The sequence below is a fragment of the Myotis yumanensis genome, unplaced genomic scaffold (genome assembly GCF_028538775.1).
Source record: "Myotis yumanensis isolate MYYU_CA2020_CCGP unplaced genomic scaffold, mMyoYum1.0.hap1 SCAF_1, whole genome shotgun sequence".
In the NCBI taxonomy this organism is placed as follows: Eukaryota; Metazoa; Chordata; class Mammalia; order Chiroptera; family Vespertilionidae; genus Myotis; species Myotis yumanensis.
Window position 1 is genome coordinate 44,839,886 of NW_027223752.1, and position 20,563 is coordinate 44,860,448.

The 20,563-nt window shown below is 43.0% G+C and overlaps 1 protein-coding gene across 1 annotated transcript in view; it reads left to right on the forward strand.

Annotated features, from left to right (window-relative positions):
- The window catches only part of GCH1 (GTP cyclohydrolase 1), a 44,715-nt gene that overhangs the window by 10,992 nt on the left and 13,160 nt on the right, over positions 1-20,563 (forward strand). The window contains exon 2 of the mRNA XM_070419385.1: positions 17,787-17,896. Within this exon, the coding sequence (XP_070275486.1) occupies positions 17,787-17,896 (110 nt within the window). The remainder of the gene's footprint in view (positions 1-17,786; positions 17,897-20,563) is intronic.

Sequence of the window (20,563 nt, forward strand, 5' to 3'; positions counted from 1 at the left end):
GCCATGCTTATCCGTGCTGCTTTGTCTTTCACTTTAATATCCATCTCTTTCTTTCTATTCCCCCTTCACCACAATACGTGGAGCTTTTTGAGGGTGGGGTCCAAAGACTCATCCTGGTATATTGGGAAGAACAGCTAGTCTGGACACATCACAGCATCCTCACTAACTAGTTTATTTATGTCTCTAGACAAGTCACTTGAAGACTTTTATGGATCTGGTCTACAGGGAGCAGGGGTTGGACTAGGACAGTGATGGCAAACCTTTAGAGCTCGGCGTGTCAGCACTTTGAAAAACCCTAACTTAACTCTAGTGCCGTGTCACATATAGAAATTTTTTGATATTTGCAACCATAGTAAAACAAAGACTTATATTTTTGATGTTTATTTTATATATTTAAATGCCATTTAACAAAGAAAAATCAACCAAAAAAATGTGTTCGCGTGTCAGAGGTTCGCCATCACTGGACTAGGAGTTGAATTGTCATGCTGAGGTCTCTGTAGTATGGGTTTGCTGGCCGGTACTGTCTCATTGCTCACACTGTAGACTTTCAGCAGCTGACAGGTGAGGTCCTAGCAAGGACTTCAGACTTTTTTCCTTGTTACAAGCGCTGCTTTCCTTTGAAACATTCAAGCCACTCAAATAGTTTCTATGGTAACAGGCCTCTTGTTTTTCTTATGAGGCAGGTTTTTGAAAAGGTTCTTCATTTGTATGCCCTCTCGGGTCTGTGGTCTTCTAACCTGTAGCCCTTTTGATTAGACAAAGCCTTTATTTAAAGACTTTCCCTCAGGAATATTGTAGACACATCGACCAGAAGAACAAGCAGTTGCTTGTCCTACTAGCATGTAAGCTTTTAGTGTATTAATAAGGCCTCATAGCAACTGGAAGAGGAATTGTTGGATTAGTTGGTAGAACAGTCATACCAAGAAAATGAATATTCTTTGTTAGGAAATGACATTTAATTTCACGGTTACTTTTTATTATGTAAAGTTCTCAAACACAGAAATAGACAAAATTGAATAATGGACAGCTATATACCTACTACTTAGATTCAAAATTAACATTTTGTCATATTGGCATGTTCTATTCTTTTACTGAGAGCAAATCAGAAACATGTATTTAGAGGTAAAATGTCACCCTAGAAAGTGTTGTTTTTTCTCTTAACCACTTACACTATGATTAGTAAAATTAACTATTAATTCCTTCAAATCATTTCATACCTAATCTATATTCAGACTTTCCCAGTTGTCCCATATGTCTTTTAGTTATGATTTGTTCAAACCAGGACCCACTCGAGACCCATACATTTGCATTTGATTGTTAGGTTTAATCTAGAAGAGTTCCTTCAATCTTCCCCTCCTCCCTCCCTACATGACACTGATTGTCGGTTGTGCTTTAAGATGATCCACCTGTGAGATTTGTCTGATTGTTTTCTTCTTGTTCCCATTTAACTTGTTTCTCTCTCCTTCATATTCCTGGAAACTGGAAATTAGGTCTAAAGACTTAATTAAATTCAGGGGAAACATTTTTAGCAGGAATGCTGTTTTCTTCATGCAGTATCACAACCAGGAGAAAGAAAATGTTTGAATGTGAAGATTAAAAGACTCTAGTTGGTTTGAGAAATGATTCTTGACCGGTTTCCTAGGATAAGCTTCTATAGAGAAGTTCTTTTAAAAACACACACAACCCTTTTATTAGTTTAAAGATTTAATGGGATTCCTTTTTCCCTTGAAACTGTTCCAGTTTTCAAAAAGTAAAGGTCAAAGTAGCATTACATTACTGAAGTTTTCCTCTTATAAACCCAATAAATGGTTGATAAAACAGTATTTTGTGAGTGATGTTCAGCAACTCTGGGCTCTAGCAGCCGCTGGTATCAGGCTGCTCTTTCTATCTGCTCTCCTGGGCCCTCTCTTCTCTTAACCCCCATGTTGATAACTCATTTTACTTTGTTTTAACAAATCAGGTTTCCTCTCTCCATTTCCTTTGCTGTTATTGACTTTAGGCCTTATCACCTCATGGCGGACCGTGACCTGACATAACTCCAGGTTTCCTCCCTCTGAGCCCTCCCCTTCGGTCCATGCTTCTGGTAGGTCAGGTTCAGACTTCTGGCGGCGGCTGTGATCGAGGCTCTGATCTGAGAGTCAGAGGACAGGGGTCAACATTCAGCTCTTGCACTAACTAGTTGGCTCTTCCTCAGCAGAACTTAATGTTTCCAAACAGAGCATCATCTATGAAATGGGAACGATAGCTGTTTTAGCTAACGCAGAGTGTGGCAGGGCTTGAGAGAGGTCATGAGCTAAAGGTAACATTTAATTTGAAAAATGCTCTGAAATAGAAGGGAATCTAGTTTCAGCCTGATGTTGTTTCCCACTGCTGTATTTTATCTTACTGGTGCCTCCTTCCTCTCCTCCTATTCATCCTTGAGGCCTGCGTCAAATCTTTATCTTCAATGTAGCCACATTGTTTCTCCCAGCCCATACTTTTTCCTTTATATAAATGATTGCTGCAAAAAAACAAACAAACAAAAATACCCAAACACTTGCTGCCACCAGGCCACTGGTCTATACTTATGCCATTGCTCAGTGTGTGGTCCTGCTCCCCACCTTGGTTATTCACAATTACTAGCATAGAAACGGTTGCAAAGAAGGGGCTACAACTTCTTATGTGAGGCCCTCCCTTCATTTTTCACAGTTCCTTTCTGCTGCCTGCTCTAGGTAAAGCTGGCTGCAGCTTCTTCCTCATGTCTTCCCTCTTGTCACCCCTTCCCCACAAACCTGTCTCTGTTCTAGGCCTTCTTTTTTCAGTCGGTGGGCAGACATCACAGTATTCCGCAGGAATTGTCACCCTCTGACTTGGTGACTGTAGTGAGGGTTTACGGTGAGGTATTATATTGCCCACTGTTTGGCCTTGCTAAACAGCCAATTAGGGCCAGTAGGGGTCCATTTTCAACCCTCATTCTCTCTCACTCCTCAAGAACCTATGCTCCCAGGCTGAGTGGTCATCAGAATCGCTTGTGGTATTTGTTTGTTTTTTAACAGCCATAGTCCAGGGTTCACCCCCACACCTAGAGAATTTCTCAGGGTGGCTCTGGAAGCTGTATTTTCCAAAGCTCTATGATTAGCCATATTTGGGAGCCACTGTTCTAAAAGCTGATCTCTTCTCCCTTAATCATTGTCACTAATGATGGTAGCTTGCACACCCTGTTGGTACTTATTCATCAGGTAGAATTACAGATGGTTCCATAACATTAATCTCTGTGAAGTCTCATGGCATATGTGAATGTGGGCTGATAAGGGCTGAGCCCACTAAAGGCTTTTGAAGCAAATGCATAGGTATCAGATTGGTGTGTCTTTCTTTAGAACTGCTGTGAACCAGACCTTGTTACCACCATCTGTTTGTAAATTCCGTTTTCAGTTTAACAGCTGGATTGTGAAAGATATATGGAATTATCCAACTAAAAAACTAAATTTGGCAAGTATACATCTTCCTTTTTTTTTTTTTAACTCTGGATAACTTTGAAAGTTAATAATGTGCATGATTGGCAGCCTTCAGTTTTATCCATGAACAAATCTGAATAGTTTAGAACAGGTGCTTTCCCCTACATTAGTTCAGAAAGCCGCTAACCATTACTATGCACATCTCAAAGGCTGACCAGTGGGTAACTGTTGATACTTGGTATTGATTTCTAATACCTTGAGTTGTGAAAGCCAGGAACCTGGGAGTTCTGTTAACTCCTTTCCAAACCATCCAATTACCTTGAGAACCTTCTAGCCCAGGTCACAGTCTGCACAAAGTTCAAATGAGGTCTCTGAACTCTCTTAATTATTGCTATACTTTACCATTCTACTGACACCGTTGTGCTTATGGTTCCCTAGGAGCCAGTTAAGTAATTGTGTCTGGGGAGAGAGGTTATAAGTGCTTTCCTTTTTTCATTTCGGTATTTCATTATCTTATAAACTACAAAGAACATTACTACTATAGTCAGGAAAAAAGTCTTATTTAATAAATATGACTTCATATGCAAAAACTTGCCCCTCACCAATAGATGTCATGTTGATGACGAGACCAGCTGAGAAGATGGGAGTAGCTCACCAGTATTATACATACATATCACTACTATTTTGAAGACACTTGGCACATTTATTTCAATAGTCTGAGATACATATTTTTTTCAGCTTTATTGAGATATAATGGACGTGCAGCCTTGTTTAAGTTTAAGGTGTACGATGTCTTGATTTGATACACTTACATATTGCAAAATGATTACCACCATAGCATTAGCTAACACCTCCATCACATTACATACTTATTTCTTTTTTGTGGTGAAAACATTTCAGATCTACTCTCTTTGCAACTTTCAGGTATGTAATACAGTATTGTTAACTATAATAAAAAAGCAGTGCATTAAATTCCCAGAAGTTATTCATCTTCTAACTGGAAGTTTGTATTCTCTGACCACCTTCTTCCCATCTCCCCCACCCTCCCAGCCCCTTATAACCACCACTCTACTCTGTTTCTATGAGTTTGGCTTTTTTAGATTCTACATGTAAGTGATGTCATACAGTCTTTCTTTGTCTGGCTTATTTCACTTCCAGGTTCATCCATATTGTCTTACCTACATTTTAATGATTTAAAAGCAACCTGGGGATTTACCTGCCAAGGATGACAGGAATGAAAGTTTCCAAAATAACCGAACGTTTACCTTCCCTGCCACGCAGTGGACCTTTCCCGCTGACAAACGTGCAGTTTATGAAGTTCATGGAGCTGGTCAAAGCTGTGCCGCAGGCCGTCCGCGCCGGCGGATGGTGGGGAGGGTGGTCTGAACTCATCTTCGTTTCTGCCTGACGTTAGTTGGAATGTTTGGGTTCGTGCTTATTTTGGCCAAGTTTTAGCAATGTGAGCTTTGTCTTAAACGCAAAAAGCTGCGAGTGTTGTCAGTGGTGACAAGAGGTAAACCCTCACGAGGGGAATGAAAGCAGAGAGAGTGATTTTCTTCCCTCTTTAATTTGTTTGAACACTGCAGTTGCTCTTACTCGTAGGACACATTTTTCTAAAAGGGAGGTAGGAAGCAAAAAATGTTAACGCCATGTCAGGGCAGAAGCCTTTGCTTTACTTGCAGACTGTCCTTTAGGGAGGCATCTGCAGGAGTTTGCATGAAAAGGCTGTGTCTTTCCTGTGACATCTTCCTCCAGCCCCAGGCCTTCTGTGCAAAGGTAATCCAGGTTTCTTGCTCCCCCCCCCCCCCGCCGAGAAAAAACCCTCCAAAACACCAGCTTGTGTATGAACACTTCAATTAAAGCTTTTCTTATTAATGAAATGTCTCAAATATGCGAGCAAAAGTATAAAGAACTAGTTTAATCAACATTCATTTAGTTTTAGCAAATATTAATAATTGCTTTTAAAAATACAGATCCTGTTACCCTCCCTCTGCATAGTTAACCACTATCTTGAAATTGGTCTCTAGCTCTCATGCCTATTTTAATATTTTTATTTTTTTAAAATGTTTTATTGATTTTTTACAGAGAGGAAAGAAGAAGGATAGAGAGTGAGAAACATCGATGAGAGAGAAACATCGATCAGCTGCCTCCTGCACACTCCCCACTGGGGATGTGCCCGCCACCAAGGTACATGCCCTTGACCGGAATCGAACCTGGGACCCTTCAGTCCACAGGCCGACGCTCTATCCACTGAGCCAAACTGGTCAGGGCTAATATTTTTATTTTATGTGTATGCCCACCAACAACATGTAGTATTGTTTCTACTTCATTTAAATAGATCATAACTTAAACATCTGTGACTGCTTCTGATACTTGCTCTTTGCGTTGGACATTGCTTCCAGAAATTATAAATGCAGTTCAGATTACTCGCATTCACTGCTGGTTCATATTTTATTGTTTGACTCTACCCAAACTGTGTAATCATTTTTTTCCGATGCACATTTAAAGACCTAATATTTGCTATTATCAATAATACTGCAATAAGAATTCTTATGTTCCCTTGGCCACATGAGTTTCTTTGGAGTCCCTTCTTTAAATCTATTTTAAGGAAGTAATCACAGGGTAAAGACTGACACATTAATTGGATAAAATAGGGGATCTATATTTAACCCTGGCTCTGTACATGGCATACAGGGCACTGTGGAAACTCCAAAAGCCTTAAGTTACAATGCTGACTTTCACAGTTGGGAGAAGTTAGCATTAAGATCTGCTTGCTGGTAGATGCTTCTCTAATGTTGTGAGGTTTTGGGCCTGGGATTCAGACCTTTCTCCAATAGATCAGGGTGGGCTCATCTTTATTAGCATCTTGAGTTGATTTAATTCCAGCCAAGATCAAAGAGGCTTTTTAGGTCTTGCTTTCTGTCTTGTTCTCTCTCAGTTCTAAAACCAGCAGGCAGATCCGGTTGCCCGGTCAATGTTCCCAGTCTTCCTCCAGTGTCTTTTAGCACTGTACACCCCCCCCCCCCCCGCCCCCGCCCCGGGAGAAACATAGGTGTGACATTCTGGCTCCCTTCTCTACTTTTTGGTGCTGATCACCACACACCCAGGTAGTGCTAATTCCTGTTGCCACTCATTCAAAAGCAACTCCATTAGATACAATTTTCCTTTTGAGGGGAATATCCCAGGAGTTTCTGCTTACCTTCCCTCTCTCCCCAGCAGAAACCTGTTTTGTTTGAGTAGGAGCATTTTGAAGGAGTGAAGATTCTGCGTAACGGCACAACCCATGAAATATGTCAAAACAGGGTCTCTCGAAGTGTGTTTCCCAGATCAGGAGCATCAGCATCTTCTGAGAACTTGTTAGAAATGCAGATTCTCGGGCCCAGATGCTCTGTGTGTGGGGTCCAGTGATTTGTGTTTTAACAAGCCTGTTATGGGTTGGCTCAACGAGATAGACCACCGACTCAGAATTTAAATTTGAAAGCCGTTTATTAAGCTGGCCAGCTGACCACAGCCCGTACCTTCCCCCTCTGGGAAGCCTCGCGGCATGTGGCAAAGAGCAAGTGTGCATTATGATTTTTATAACAAAACAGTGTTACCTTAGAAGCTCACAGAAAGTTCATAAGCACAAAGGGGGGGTAAACAGAGTCACACCTGGCTGGTCTAAGACAATCTAGCAATTTTTCTTCCATGGTTCCTAACCCTGCAACTCCCCTCCATTCATCAGTCCCTCCTCCCAGCACATACACAATCCTCATATCCTGGCAACACAGTCCTTCTCCATACGTCAGTCCCCCCTCCCAGCACATTCTGTAACATTCTGTAACCCTTCCATGGCGCAGTCCCTCACCCTAGCACATTCCCTACTGGTCTTATGCCCGAATCAAATCTTTGATTCAGCGCCCTCCTCTACGTTATGAAATTGAGGAGGCATTTGGCAATGTAGGGGTCAAGCCGCCGGGGAAGAGTCTGGCATTTGATGGTGAAGAATTGGCCAGGGTCTCGGCCACTGACATAGAGTCTTAGTTCCCATGTCTTTCTCCTTCCCATTGGTCAGTTCACCAGGCGAGAGGCATGAGGAGGACGGGGTTACAGTTTCCAGTGCCTCTTTCCTGCGACTTTGATGGTGGTTGGAGTGCTCAGCACCACCTGGTAGGGTCCATCCCATCTAGGTTCCAGGCTGCTAGGGTCGTGACGTTTCACCCAGACGAGGTCACCCGGAGAGAAGGCAGGCTGCGTTGGACCGGTTCTCGGTGCGTCCTCCTCCCGTAGGGCTCTCACCACCCGTTGTGCTGACGTGGTGCTGCTCTGCAAAGCCTGTAAGGACTTAAGCAAACTTTGGGTAGACGGCTGGGCAATTTCTTCCTCCCTTAGGCAGGGAAGAAGAGGTGGCGGCCTACCAAACATAATTTCAAAAGGGGTGAGTCCTTTTATATACGGGGTGCACCTAGCTCTGAGGAGAGCAAAAGGAAGGAGACTTACCCAGTTTTCGCCAGTCTCTAATTTTAACTTAGTTAATGTTTCCTTTAAGATCCAATTTATCCTCTCTACCTGTCCAGAACTCTGTGGTCTATAAACACAATGCAATTTTCAAGTAACTCTTAGGGGCTTAACTATGGATTGTAACATTGGCGATAAACGCCAGGCCATCGTCGGACCCCATGCATAGTGGCAGGCTAAACCGGGGGACAATTTCAGTGAGGAGTTTTCTAACTACTACCTGTGCTGTCTCTGCCTTGGTTGGGTATGCCTCAGGCCACCCAGAGAAGGTATCAATGAAAACCAGCAAGTATTTACACCCTCCTTGTCCTCCTGGTATCTCGGTGAAGTCCACTTCCCAGTATTCTCTGGGGTTCTGACCTCGGAATCGCTGTCCCTGCGCGGCCACAACAGGGGGCCCTTGATTCATTCGGGCACACACTTGGCACCTTCTAGCCAACTCTTGAGATATTTTCTGGAGCCCTGGGATGTAAAATTCTCTTCCCAGTAGTTCTGATAGCTTCATTCCCCCAGGTGGGTGCTCTGGTGGGTCTGGGAAGCGATGGTCCGCCCCAGGGCTTCTGGCATTATAGGCCTCCCATCTGGCAGAATTAGCCATCCAGCCTCTCCTTCCCGGGCCCTTAGTTTCTCAGCTAGCCTCTGCTCCTCTGGCAGATGCGTAGGCTTCTCTGGGAGCCTTCGTGCTGGCAGGGCTACGAGAACTTCTAGGGGCCCTACTGGTCTTTTAGTCAATTCCTTGGCCCCTATATGGCTGCCAGGAGGTTAAGTATCTCAGGAGCTTTTTCCTTTCCTCCTGAGGTCAGGAGACTTCTTTAAGGTGGCTCCCGTGTCCTCCTGTAAGGGCAGTGTGAGGAGATATATCCCTGTAGTCCCTGAGTAGGTCTGGCAGGGCCAGTGCCGGGGCACTTACCAAGGCTTCTTAGATCTCCCCTGGCTCCTCCTCATGTGCCCCCCGCTACTGGGTACCTTCCTCTACGAAGCTGCTCCCGTCGTCCGTGTAGAGGGTCTCATCCGGATTCTGCAGGGCTGGTCCACAAGGTCCTCACAGAGGGAAGTGAGGGTAGTCAGTGTCTCCTTGCAGTCAGGCAAAGGGGCCTCTGCCTTCTCGTCAGGGAGGAGTGTGGCAGGGCTCAAGGCAGCTGTTTTCAGGAAGCTGAAATGTTTACTCTTTTCCCCTTTCCCTACCAGAGGGCCTGAGTGAGTGCTATGAGTTCCACAAGGAAGTCCACCTTTTGGCCCCCCACTGTCAGGGTCATTCTGGGCTCCTGGGGGCCAGCTGAGCCCCAACAACCCCAATCCACCTCCTCCACCAGCATGGGAGGGAGTCGGTTCCCCCGCACGTTCAGGGCACTCCCTTTTCCAATGTCCTTCCTTTCTGCAAAATGTACATTGATTTTTCCCAAGCCTAGGTTGGACTCCTTTTCTTCCGCGAGGCTTTTCTTTGCCCTTGTTGTCTCTCCGGCCCCTTGGGCCTTCCTCCTCGCTCAGGGACAGGAGGACCTTGGCCATCCGGGTGTTTAAACCTGCTGTCGGGTCCTCCTGATTATTGAAAACCTTCTGGGCCACCTCAACCAACTCAGAGATTGATTTCCCCTCAAAGCCTTCTAACTTTTGTCATTTTTTCCTAATATTTGGGGCCGACTTGGAAACAAATGCAACATTGACAGCCCTCCGACTTTCCAGGGCATCAGGGTTAGGCCCCTGGACTGTCTCTGTCATCTTAGAGAGGTTTGTGGGTCTCCAAGCAGCAGCTCGGATGCCCCCTAATAGAGTCTGGCGATACCGATCGAGAGCCTCCTTTCCCCTCTCACTATTGGGGTTCCAGTTGGGTTGCCTGGAGGGAAACAGAGCCTTTAATCTGTCTTTTATTTATTCTTTCAGAATGGACTAAAGGAGCTTTATTTCCCTACAGGGTCTTATATGTCACAGGACCTCACAGGGTCTGAAATTCCTGTAACAGAGGGCTAGTATTCACCACTTTATTAACCCCTCTGTTCTAGACAGGCCTTCCCCAGTTTCCTACAGTTGAGGTTTTGTGCCACCCCTGACATGGGCATGGTCACGCAGGCCTGTAAGACAGTATACAGGTTGCTAACTGTCAACTGTCTCTCAATAGAGACCAAAATTTAATGGGTATTCTTCTTTGCCCACCTGGGCAACTGCCCTCTCGGCAGCTAGACACCTTTTACTTTTTGGGTTCATTCCACATAGCCTTTTTCCAGGACAGTTTACACATAGGCCAGTTCTTTCTAGCCACAAATACAGCTTGTCCAATTTCCTTAAAATGTATTCTGGCACAGGAGAAAGTTGTTTTGCTGTACATAGGTAGCTTAATCCCTATACAACTGGGCTTGGACCTCTGCCTAGCAAATTGCAGTCTATAAGTTCAATGTGCAGCCTCCGGTCCTCCTAACCCAACGATTTTTCGGCCAGTCTCTGAGTCAGACTTCTCCTCTCTTGGAGAATTTCAAAGTCCCGATGGCTCCCAGGTCTAGGGAGAGTGCCCTTCTCTGTTTATTAGTTACAGGGCCCTGCTTTCCTTGTCTTCCCACCAGTCCCCTTTATGGCAGAACAGTGACCAGGCCTCTTTGAAGGGAATGTACTGGAAGGGGATATCAGCCCCTCCTCTTCCAGCAGCAACAGGTACTAAACCCTTTCAGTACATTTGCAAGCAGGGAACTTTTACTAACTCTATCTGCAGCTTTCATAGATCTCAGGCTTGCTGCTCTATTCCTGGGGCTGTAGGAAGGCTAGTACCAGTCACTGGCTTACGGCTTAACTGCTGTAGCCTGCAAGCCAAAAGCCCAAGTACTTTCTCGCTGCTACTGCTGCTGCTTCTTCTTTTTTTTCTTTTTTTAGGGCCACTGCAGGCAGCTCAGGCATCCAGCCTCCCTTCTTTGTTCATTCACTCCCCAATCTGGTCTGGAGCTGGGAATAGCGCCTTGGTCTGCCTTGCTTCCCCAGAGGGCTGCCTGTCTAGCCCCAGATCTAGAGGGCCGGCCTGCCGTAGGAACTGCAGGACTGGCAGATGTCGCAAGGTCCTGGAGGTTCTCCCCCTCTCTCCCTGAAGGACCGGGGGAGCTTTTCCCTTCTGGGGCCCAGCCAAAAGAATTGTCTGTCTCTGTCCCAATTTTTCCTCGGGAGGCAAGCCCTCATTTACCGGGGTTTCTTGGACAATATGTCAACCTAAACTTGAATATAAGGAATTTGATTAGGATGCCCCGGGCGGCCGTGTATGACGTAATGGACCCGGTAGGCAGTGGTCAGATCAAAAGACCCTGCATCCGGCCACCCTTCCTGGAAAGTGGGCCACTCCCATTCACAGAATCGCTGTAAATCAAAAGCATTAATATTATAACCTTTAAATCTACCCTAGAACTTCAGTTTAATACAGTAAATTACAACCTAGGTAAGAGCAGCTGATAGACAGAAATCTTTATTAACTAAGTGGGCTGATTCTCCTTAACAGTGAGCAAAACACTTTGAGAAAAATAATTCTCGCAGCTGCCACGAGACTTTGCAGACTGCTAAGGGGCCAGCCCAAACGTTCAGCCAAGCATATCAACAGAAAGCAGAATAAATCAAAGTAGCTCTTACTTCACACAGACCAGTAATGATTTACACTTTCTTAATAGACCAGCCCAGGCTGGAGCTGTATCCAGTCTCCCTTCTCTGTAGTAATTTGGCCAGTCCCATATAAACAAACTTTGTCCCGACCCCATGATGATTGGTGGCGAGAGACAGACAAGGGAGGGGGTGACCTGTTTTCACAGATCCTCACACAGGTGCCCGCCTGGCCGCGTCCCTTGGGAGCTTAGATTCGTCGTAGCTAAGGTGCACCCGTATAAACCCCGGGCCTGGTCACCTCCGTGTGGGGGTGAGTCACCGTTATGCCATATGACGAATCGCGGAACCGCAGGTTGGGGCCCACTCGGACTCCGTAACCGAAGTCGTGGAGCCACATAAAGGAGAGGAGAGGGCAGGCCCCCTCCCTCCACACTCACACACTTTCACCAGACATTCACTCAGAGTTTAAACAATTCTCCCAATTCCTAACAATTTCCCAATTCCTGAGGGAGCTCTATAGCTTCCCGGGAGGTGATCAAGCTCCCTTCCACTCACGTGGAGTGGGCCTGACTGATAGGGGGTCGACAAAGATGACTGACCCTATCCCATTTGACAAAGACAAAGACAACAAAGAACAAAGACAACATAAGTCAGCCAAATGCAACCTAAGGTTGCCCGGAACCTGCAGCTTGCTCCTTGAAGTCCTGAAAATTTTCAAAAAACATTGCAGCAGGGTATACACAGAAGCAGACAACTTTTTGACAACAAATACCAAGACAAACAAATACCAGACAGACAAACCCAGTGCAGCCTACAGCCGCACAAACCAGGGACCCCGGCCACCGTCGTGGCCGCGGGTCAGGACCAGGAGTACCGCTGCGTCCAGCCCTCCGTATAGGTCCTTCCGTGGGACGTCCCAATTCCAGTTTAACGACCGGTCCTTACCTCTCTCGAGAGTCCAGGTGGCTCGGTTTCCGAATTGACAGTTTTAGGTGGACTGGAGGCCTCCTTGGTAGTCGTTCTCCACAGGTGTGGGGTATCTCGCTGAGTGCCCGGCGACAAGTGGGGGAGAGCCTCCTGCCCTGAATAGGGGGTCCCTCTCCTCCCTTCCGGGGGAGAGCCTCCTGCCTTGAATAGGGGGTCCCTCTCACCCCTGCCGGGGGAGAGCCTCCAGCCCTAAACAAGGGGTCCCTCTCACCCCTGCCGGGTATCTCGCTGCGGGCCTCCAAATGTTATGGGTTGGCTCAACGAGATAGACCACCGACTCAGAATTTAAATTTGAAAGCCGTTTATTAAGCTGGCCAGCTGACCACAGCCCGTACCTTCCCCCTCTGGGAAGCCTCGCGGCATGTGGCAAAGAGCAAGTGTGCATTATGATTTTTATAACAAAACAGTGTTACCTTAGAAGCTCACAGAAAGTTCATAAGCACAAAGGGGGGGTAAACAGAGTCACACCTGGCTGGTCTAAGACAATCTAGCAATTTTTCTTCCATGGTTCCTAACCCTGCAACTCCCCTCCATTCATCAGTCCCTCCTCCCAGCACATACACAATCCTCATATCCTGGCAACACAATCCTTCTCCATACGTCAGTCCCCCCTCCCAGCACATTCTGTAACATTCTGTAACCCTTCCATGGCGCAGTCCCTCACCCTAGCACAAAGCCCACTGGGGAGTCTGAGCACCTATGCTTCAAGGAAGCTTAAATAGGTATTGGGGTCCTACTGTGGGCCTGAACTTTCAGAAAGGGACTAAATGCTTGAGAGACAGCTGCCCAGCAGGGTTATTTGCTGTCATTAATAATACAAGAAAGGTATATGTACTTCTATGCTGTGTGTGTGTGTGTGTGTGTGTGTGTGTGTGTGTGTGTGGTGTTGGTATAGATAGACAAACCTTTAACTCTTGGAGGCTACTTTGGTTTCCTTTATTGGTTATAACCTACAGTAGGAAATAAAATACCATAAATCCTTGTTTCCAGGGTTACCTTCTTGTTGCTGATAACAGGCAGGAAATTAAAACAATCTGTGATAGTGTTTTGTTCTTATTAGCCACAGATGGTAGCTTTCAGATATATTGAAGAAAAACATAAATATAGCAGGGGAACTTTATTATTGTTGAAGAAAAATGATTTGGCCAGGTCAAGTTTATAGTCTGGGTTCATTTTAATGAAATGGGACATAGGGAACATTAGTGTTCCATTACCACACAAGCAGTAGGACGTATAAGGGACACTAGTTTTGTTCTTTTTGATTTAACTTTGAATATGTAAAACATACATGATTTCAAAGTGAAAACTATAACCAATTATATTCAAATATGTCTCACTGCCATCCATATATCTTCTCTGCTATTAGTCCTTTATGGGTAATCATTTTTATTCACTTTTTGATTTATTCTTTTAGTGTTTACTTTTGAAGATAATCAATGTATGTGTGTATGTTCCCCCTTCCCACCTTCTTTACACAAAAGGTTGCATATTATACTAGTTTTCTAAAAAAAAATTATTTTTAAAAGTTAGCTCTATTAAAGTATAACTTAAGTTCATTAAAATTCAGCAACTTTGTGTAATCTGAGTTTTTTAAAAATATATTTTATTGATTTTTTACAGAGAGGAAGGGAGAGGGACAGAAAGTCAAAACATCGATGAGAGAGAATCATCGACCAGCTGCCCCCTGCACACCTCCCACTGGGGATGTGCCTGCAACCAAGGTACATGCCCTTGACTGGAATCGAACCCGGGACCCTTCATTCTGTAGGCCGACGCTCCATCCACTGAGCCAAACTGGCCAGGGCTAATCTGAGTTTTGACAAATACATACAGTTGTATAGCCACCAGTGTGGCAAAGGTATAGATCGCATCACCCCCAAAAAAGTTTCCTTTTACTCTTTTGTAGCCGATCCTCCGCCCCACCTTTCTGGTCCCTGGTAAACCACCTGTCTGCTTGCCAACACGGTGTCTGCCTTTCCTAGAACCTCATACATAGTTCTGCGTGTGTGCATGTGGCTTCTTTCCCTTGGTGGAAGATTCAACCATGTTAGTACATGTACTGGAAGTTCTTCTGAGTGGTGCTCCATTGTTCGTACATTCTAGTTGATAACTATTGCCTTTTTAAAAAGTTTTTATTTTGAAATAATTTTATTTGTTTGATTATTTTTATTTTGGGGGGTGTGTGGTAAAGAAGGAAACTTTATTCAGTACAAAACAGCTCAATTTTGAAACAGCATAGCTGTGAAAACAGCACAGCCATAGAATGGCCCTGGGGCCAGGCCTCTCCGGTTGGACAGCTCTGCTCCGCTCCTCGATGGTCTGCTCTGCTCCTCGATGAGATAATTTTAGACTTAGAGCATAACAACAAAGACAGTACAGAGAGTTTCTGTATACCCTTTCCCAGCTTCCTGTAATGTTATCAACACTTAAGAAATTAATATTGGTATAAATACTATTGCCTAAACTACAGAGTTTATTAGGATATTAGATTTTTAGTTGCAGTTAGATTCCTCTAATCTGTGACAGCTTGTCAGTCTTTCCATGTCTTTTTTAAAAAAAAAATTATCTTTGTTGTTGGAAGTATTACAGATGTCCCCTTTTATTTCACCATTGACCCCCTCCACATCCCCCACCCCCAGAACTTCAACACACTCTTGTCTATGTCCATGGGTGGTGATATGCATATCAGTTCTTTGGTTTATCTCCCCACTCCCCCACCCACCTTCCCTCTGAGACTCATCAGTCTGTTCTATGCTTCTTTGTCTCTGGATCTATTTTGTTCATTAGATTCCACATATGAGTGAGTCCGTGTGATACTTGTCTTTCTCTGACTGACTTATTTTGCTTAGCATAATACTCTCCAGGTCCCTCCATGCTGTCTCAAGGGGTAAGAGACTCTTCTTTTTTATAGCTGCATAGTATTCCAGGGTGGTATTATTTTGAAATAATATTGCTACAAAAGATGTCTGAGATTTTGCTGCCTTTGGTTTCTTCTAGGATTTTTATGGTTTCATGACTTACAGTTAAGTCTTTTATCCATTTTGAGTTTATTCTTGTGTATGGTATAAGTCAGTGGTGTAGTTTCATTATTTTGCATGTACCTGTCCAATTTTTCCAACACCATCTATTGAAGAGACTGTCTTGACTCCATTGTATGCTCTTGCCTCCTTTGTCAAATATTAATTGAGTGTAATGGCTTGGGTTGATTTCTAGGTTCTCTGTTCTGTTCCATTTATCTATATGTCTGCTCTTGTGCCAGGACCACTTTCCATGTCTTTTTAAAAGAGTACTTATTTAGGTATTTTGTAGAATGTCCCTCCATCTGTCTGGTGATTAGACTGAAGTTACAGATTTTTGGGAAGAATACCAGAGAGGTGATGTGCCCTTCTCATATTATATCAGGAGCTACACAGTATCAAATATGTCTTATTACTGGTCACTTGCTTATGATACTCTCTGCCAGGTTTCTCCACTATAAAGTTACTATTTTTCCTGTTCTGTAGTTGGTTTTTTAGAATCAAAATGATTGCTTTTTAAATTCTGATGTACATCAGTGTGCATGGGACTCATAGTTTGGCAACACCCTCAATCTTTTTTTTTTAACACCCTCAATCTTAATTGTAATAATAATAACAGCTAAACACATGTAAATGACCTAATTTAATCCTTAGGATATCACTGTGAAGGAGCACTCTTTCATGCCCATTTTTCAGCTGAGAAGACTGAGGTACAGGGAGTCTTGCCTAAGGTCTAGTTAGTGATAGAGACGGATGCTAACTTAGCCTAACTTGAGGGCTAGCTTTTCACATGGGCCCTATGCTTGTTGTCAGAGCTTAGAATGGGGACGTTCTCATTCTTTGCCAAGGAAAACAAATGAGTACTTCCTATGTTTGACAATTCTCTTTTGCGCTTTCTTTAAGAAATATTTTCGTTTGTTTGCTTTTGCTTCCTGGAAGATTCCTTGCGTAACTGATTTTAGTAAGCTATGCCTGGCAATATCACCTTAAAATCTTGGAGAAACCCAGGCTACTTTGAGGAGCACTAAGGACCTATTTTTAGACTTCATTCAGAAATATGACTGAAGGTTAATGAGGGCAGAGTATTCAGAATAGAAACCTGCTTTTGGAGAAGGAGTGCTTACCTAAAGAAAGGCACCGAGCCCTCTCTCCTCCTGGATTTTGTCAGCCTCTCCTAACGGGGGTGTCGTGTTTGTCGTGTGTGTCTAAGCTCCCCTTGTTCACTTTTGTTGACCGCACTGATGACTTTCCTACTACGCAGTCAAATGTGTCTCTGAATAGCCTGACTCCAGGGATGCTAAGTGTGGCTAAACGGTGACTCAGTATCTGTGAGCCTCATTGTAGTGGCAGTGGGACCACTGTGTGGGTGGACGTTTGCACATCTTCCTGGTGACTCACCCTGCAGCCTGCCTTTCTGAAGAGAAGTAGCTGTAGGTGGCTGCAAAGTTCTACTCGGCTTCTCTCTTCTCTGTCTCATCATACTGTGCAGATTGGGTATCCCCAAGTCCTCGAAATCACTCAGCTCGGTGTCTTGAATGTACCTAGTCTCCCAAGCTGTCCACAGATCAGTGCAGTTTTTAAAAATAGAAGTGTTTTGTTTCTAAATGTCTGTTGTAGGTCTGGCCATAGGTGCCAGAGTCCACAGGTTAAACAAAACACGGCTCATCACCCAGAGACAACCTGGGCAAGCATACTCACAAGAATTGTAGCATTTATTTCCCTTGGAAGGAGGAAGGCAGCTATTAGAATAAGCCTGATTCTTGCATACAATAACCATAAATTTTATGAGTAGAAAATTATTGGAGGGATTAATAAGAGAGGTGAAGTTTATAGGTGTGTGGATCTGGCCTCAGAAGTCAGAAAACTAAGTATTTTATTTTATTTTTCTCAGATATGGTTTTCTACACATCCATTATAGAGAAAGTGTGAGGTATGAGAAAATGTAAGGAAGAAAGTGAAAACATCCTATTTTTATCACCAGAAATAGCCACCCTTTTGTTTTGCATAATTTCTCCTTCCCTTCCCTCTCTCATGCTGCAAATATATTTGTAATCCTGCATTTTTACGTAATACTATATCATAAAAATTTTTTCCCATAATTTAAAGAAAAAGACTTTGCTAATTTGATGGGAGAAAAAGAACTAATTTTAATTGGCATTCCCTTAATATTTTAGTTAGGATTAATAGGATTGTTAGTTTATTTATTGCCAGAGATTGTCAGGTTTTCTGCTCTGTATCTTCTCACAAAATTGGAACTGTTACTAAAGCAAGCCTCTGATTTCAGATGTCCTAAACGATGCTATATTTGATGAAGATCACGATGAGATGGTGATTGTGAAGGACATAGATATGTTTTCCATGTGTGAACATCATCTAGTTCCATTTATTGGAAAGGTAAGGTTTTCTCTGTTGTTTCTTAACAATTTAAAAAAGCACAAAGCTTTAAAATTAGGATAATTGTATTTAAAATTGTCACCTAATCCCAAATATCCCAGATATTTATTTATTTATTTTTTAAAAAAATATATATATTTCATTGATTTTTTACAGAGAGGAAGGGAGAGGGATAGAAAGTTGGAAACATTGATGAGTGAGAAACATTGATCAGCTGCCTCCTGCACACCCCCTACTGGGGATGTGCCCGCAACCAAAGTACATGCCCTCGACCAAATCAAACCTGGGACTCTTCAGTCTGCAGGCCGACGCTCTATCCACTGAGCCATATCAGTCAGGGCAATATCCCAGATACTTAGAATTACATATAAACTTTTATTCTTCACCAACCTGACTAATCTAATAGCTTGAAATTAACAAAATATAAACAGTGGCAGAAGGCCCTCAGGGAAAGGATTTCATTGCAAATGCCATGTTAATAGGGTTAAAGTAATGAGATTAAAGTCTCTATTTTTTTTCTAGGTAGTTGCTTCGGGCTTTGAAAACCTTTGTCCTTTATTTTGACTGAATCATGTTTGATCCAAGATAGACTTTTTAAAAAATTTCATTTATTGATTTTGAGAGAGAGAGAGAGACATTGATTTGTTGTTCCACTTATTTATGCATTCACTGGTTAATTCTTGTATGTGCCCTGACCAGGGTTTGAATCCACAACCTTGGTGTATCAGGATGGTGCTCTAACCAACTGAGCTACTGGGCCAGGGCCAAGATAGACTTTTGTATAATATGACATGAGCTGTAATGATGGCAGAAGTTCTTGTAACAGAAGTTAAGTATTAGTGGATTTAATTTGTTTCCATCCCTTTCTATGTTAAGAAAAATGTGTCTAATGCAAACTAGATAATATTATCTAGCTTGGAGTTAACACACCTTTGAGAACTTGTGGGTTTAGGACCTAGAATTGTCCATTCTCTTCCCTTCCTCCATATCATAATTTTATTTTATTTTGACTTTATTAATAATTTTCAAACAGAAGATGTATAAGAAATAGTATTGTGAATACCTATATACCCATCACCTAAACTTAATATTTTTATTAAAGGATTTTATATTTTTATTTTTCATAGAATTAAAACAGAAAAATGCACAGAACATATCAAGATCTAGATCAAGAACTAGAACAGATCAAGATCTAGAATGTTATTAGTATTCCTGGAAGCTCACCTTGTGGCCCTTTTCTAATAATACCTAACCCATCTCTTGTCCGCACAGGTAGATTAGTTTTGCTTGTTTTTTAACTACAGTCATGTGCTGCATAAGGACTTTTTGGTTAATTAAGGATCCCAAAAGATTATAATGGACCTGAAAAATTCCTATCTTAGTGATACCTTATCTCTAGAAACTCTTATCAATGCAGAAGACAATGACTTAAATCTGCTTAACAACCTTTCCCTTGTTACTGTGCTTTCCCTGGTAAATTCCCATAACTGACTCTCCTGCCCCTAATATTTTCTTTTGTCTTCAGCTGAATATGGTATTTAAGATGGTGGCTTTGGCTATTTTCTGAGTTCTCAGTTTTCCTGGGTGTCTCTCATGTATACAGAAGGTATACCTGTTATTAAACTTTGTTTTTCTCCTGATAATCTATCTTTTATTACAGGGAAGTCTCAGCCAAGAACCTAAAAGGATAGAGGGAAATATATTTTTCCTCCCCCATAGAGAAATAGTCTAGGTGTGTAGTGGCTGTAACATCTAGGTTTGTGTAAGTGCACTGTGATGTTCACACAACCTAGATGGCCTATGGATGCATTTCTTAGAACTTACCTCTGTGAAGTGGCACATGACTATATATATAAATGGAAAGAACCTACAGCATGTGTTCTTTGTATCTGGCTGCTTTTGCTCCACATTGTAAGTCATTGATGTCATGGCCTATTATTGTAGTTTGTTTAGTTTCTTTTTTTTTTAAATTAAATCTTTATTGTTCAGATTATTACATTTGTTCCTCTCCCCCCCCCCCCATAACTCCCCTCCTTCCAGCTCCCACCCCACCCTCCGCCCTCACTCCCCACCCACTGTGTTCATCCATAGGTGCACGATTTTTGCCCAGTCTCTTCCCGCATCTCCCACACCCCTTTTCCCCCCAAGAATAGTCAGTCCATTCCCTTTCTATGTCCCTGATTCTATTATAATCACCAGTTCATTCTGTACATCAGGTTATTTATTCACTTGATTCTTAGATTCATTTGTTGATAGATGCATATTTGTTGTTCATAGTTTGTATCTTTACCTTTTTCTTCTTCTTCCTCTTCTTAAAGGATACCTTTCAGCATTTCATATAATACTGGTTTGGTGGTGATGAACTCCTTTAGCTTTTCCTTATCTGTGAAGCTCTTTATGTGACCTTCAATTCTGAATGATAGCTTTGCTGGATAAAGTAATCTTGGTTGTAGGTTCTTGGTATTCATCACTTTGAATATTTCTTGCCACTCCCTTCTGGCCTGCAAAGTTTCTGTTGAGAAATCAGCTGACAGTCGTATGGGTATTCCCTTGTAAGTAACTGAGTTTCTTTCTCTTGCTGCTTTTAAGATTCTCTCTTTGTCTTTTGCTCTTGGCATTTTAATTATGATGTGTCTTGGTGTGGTCCTCTTTGGATTCCTTTTGTTT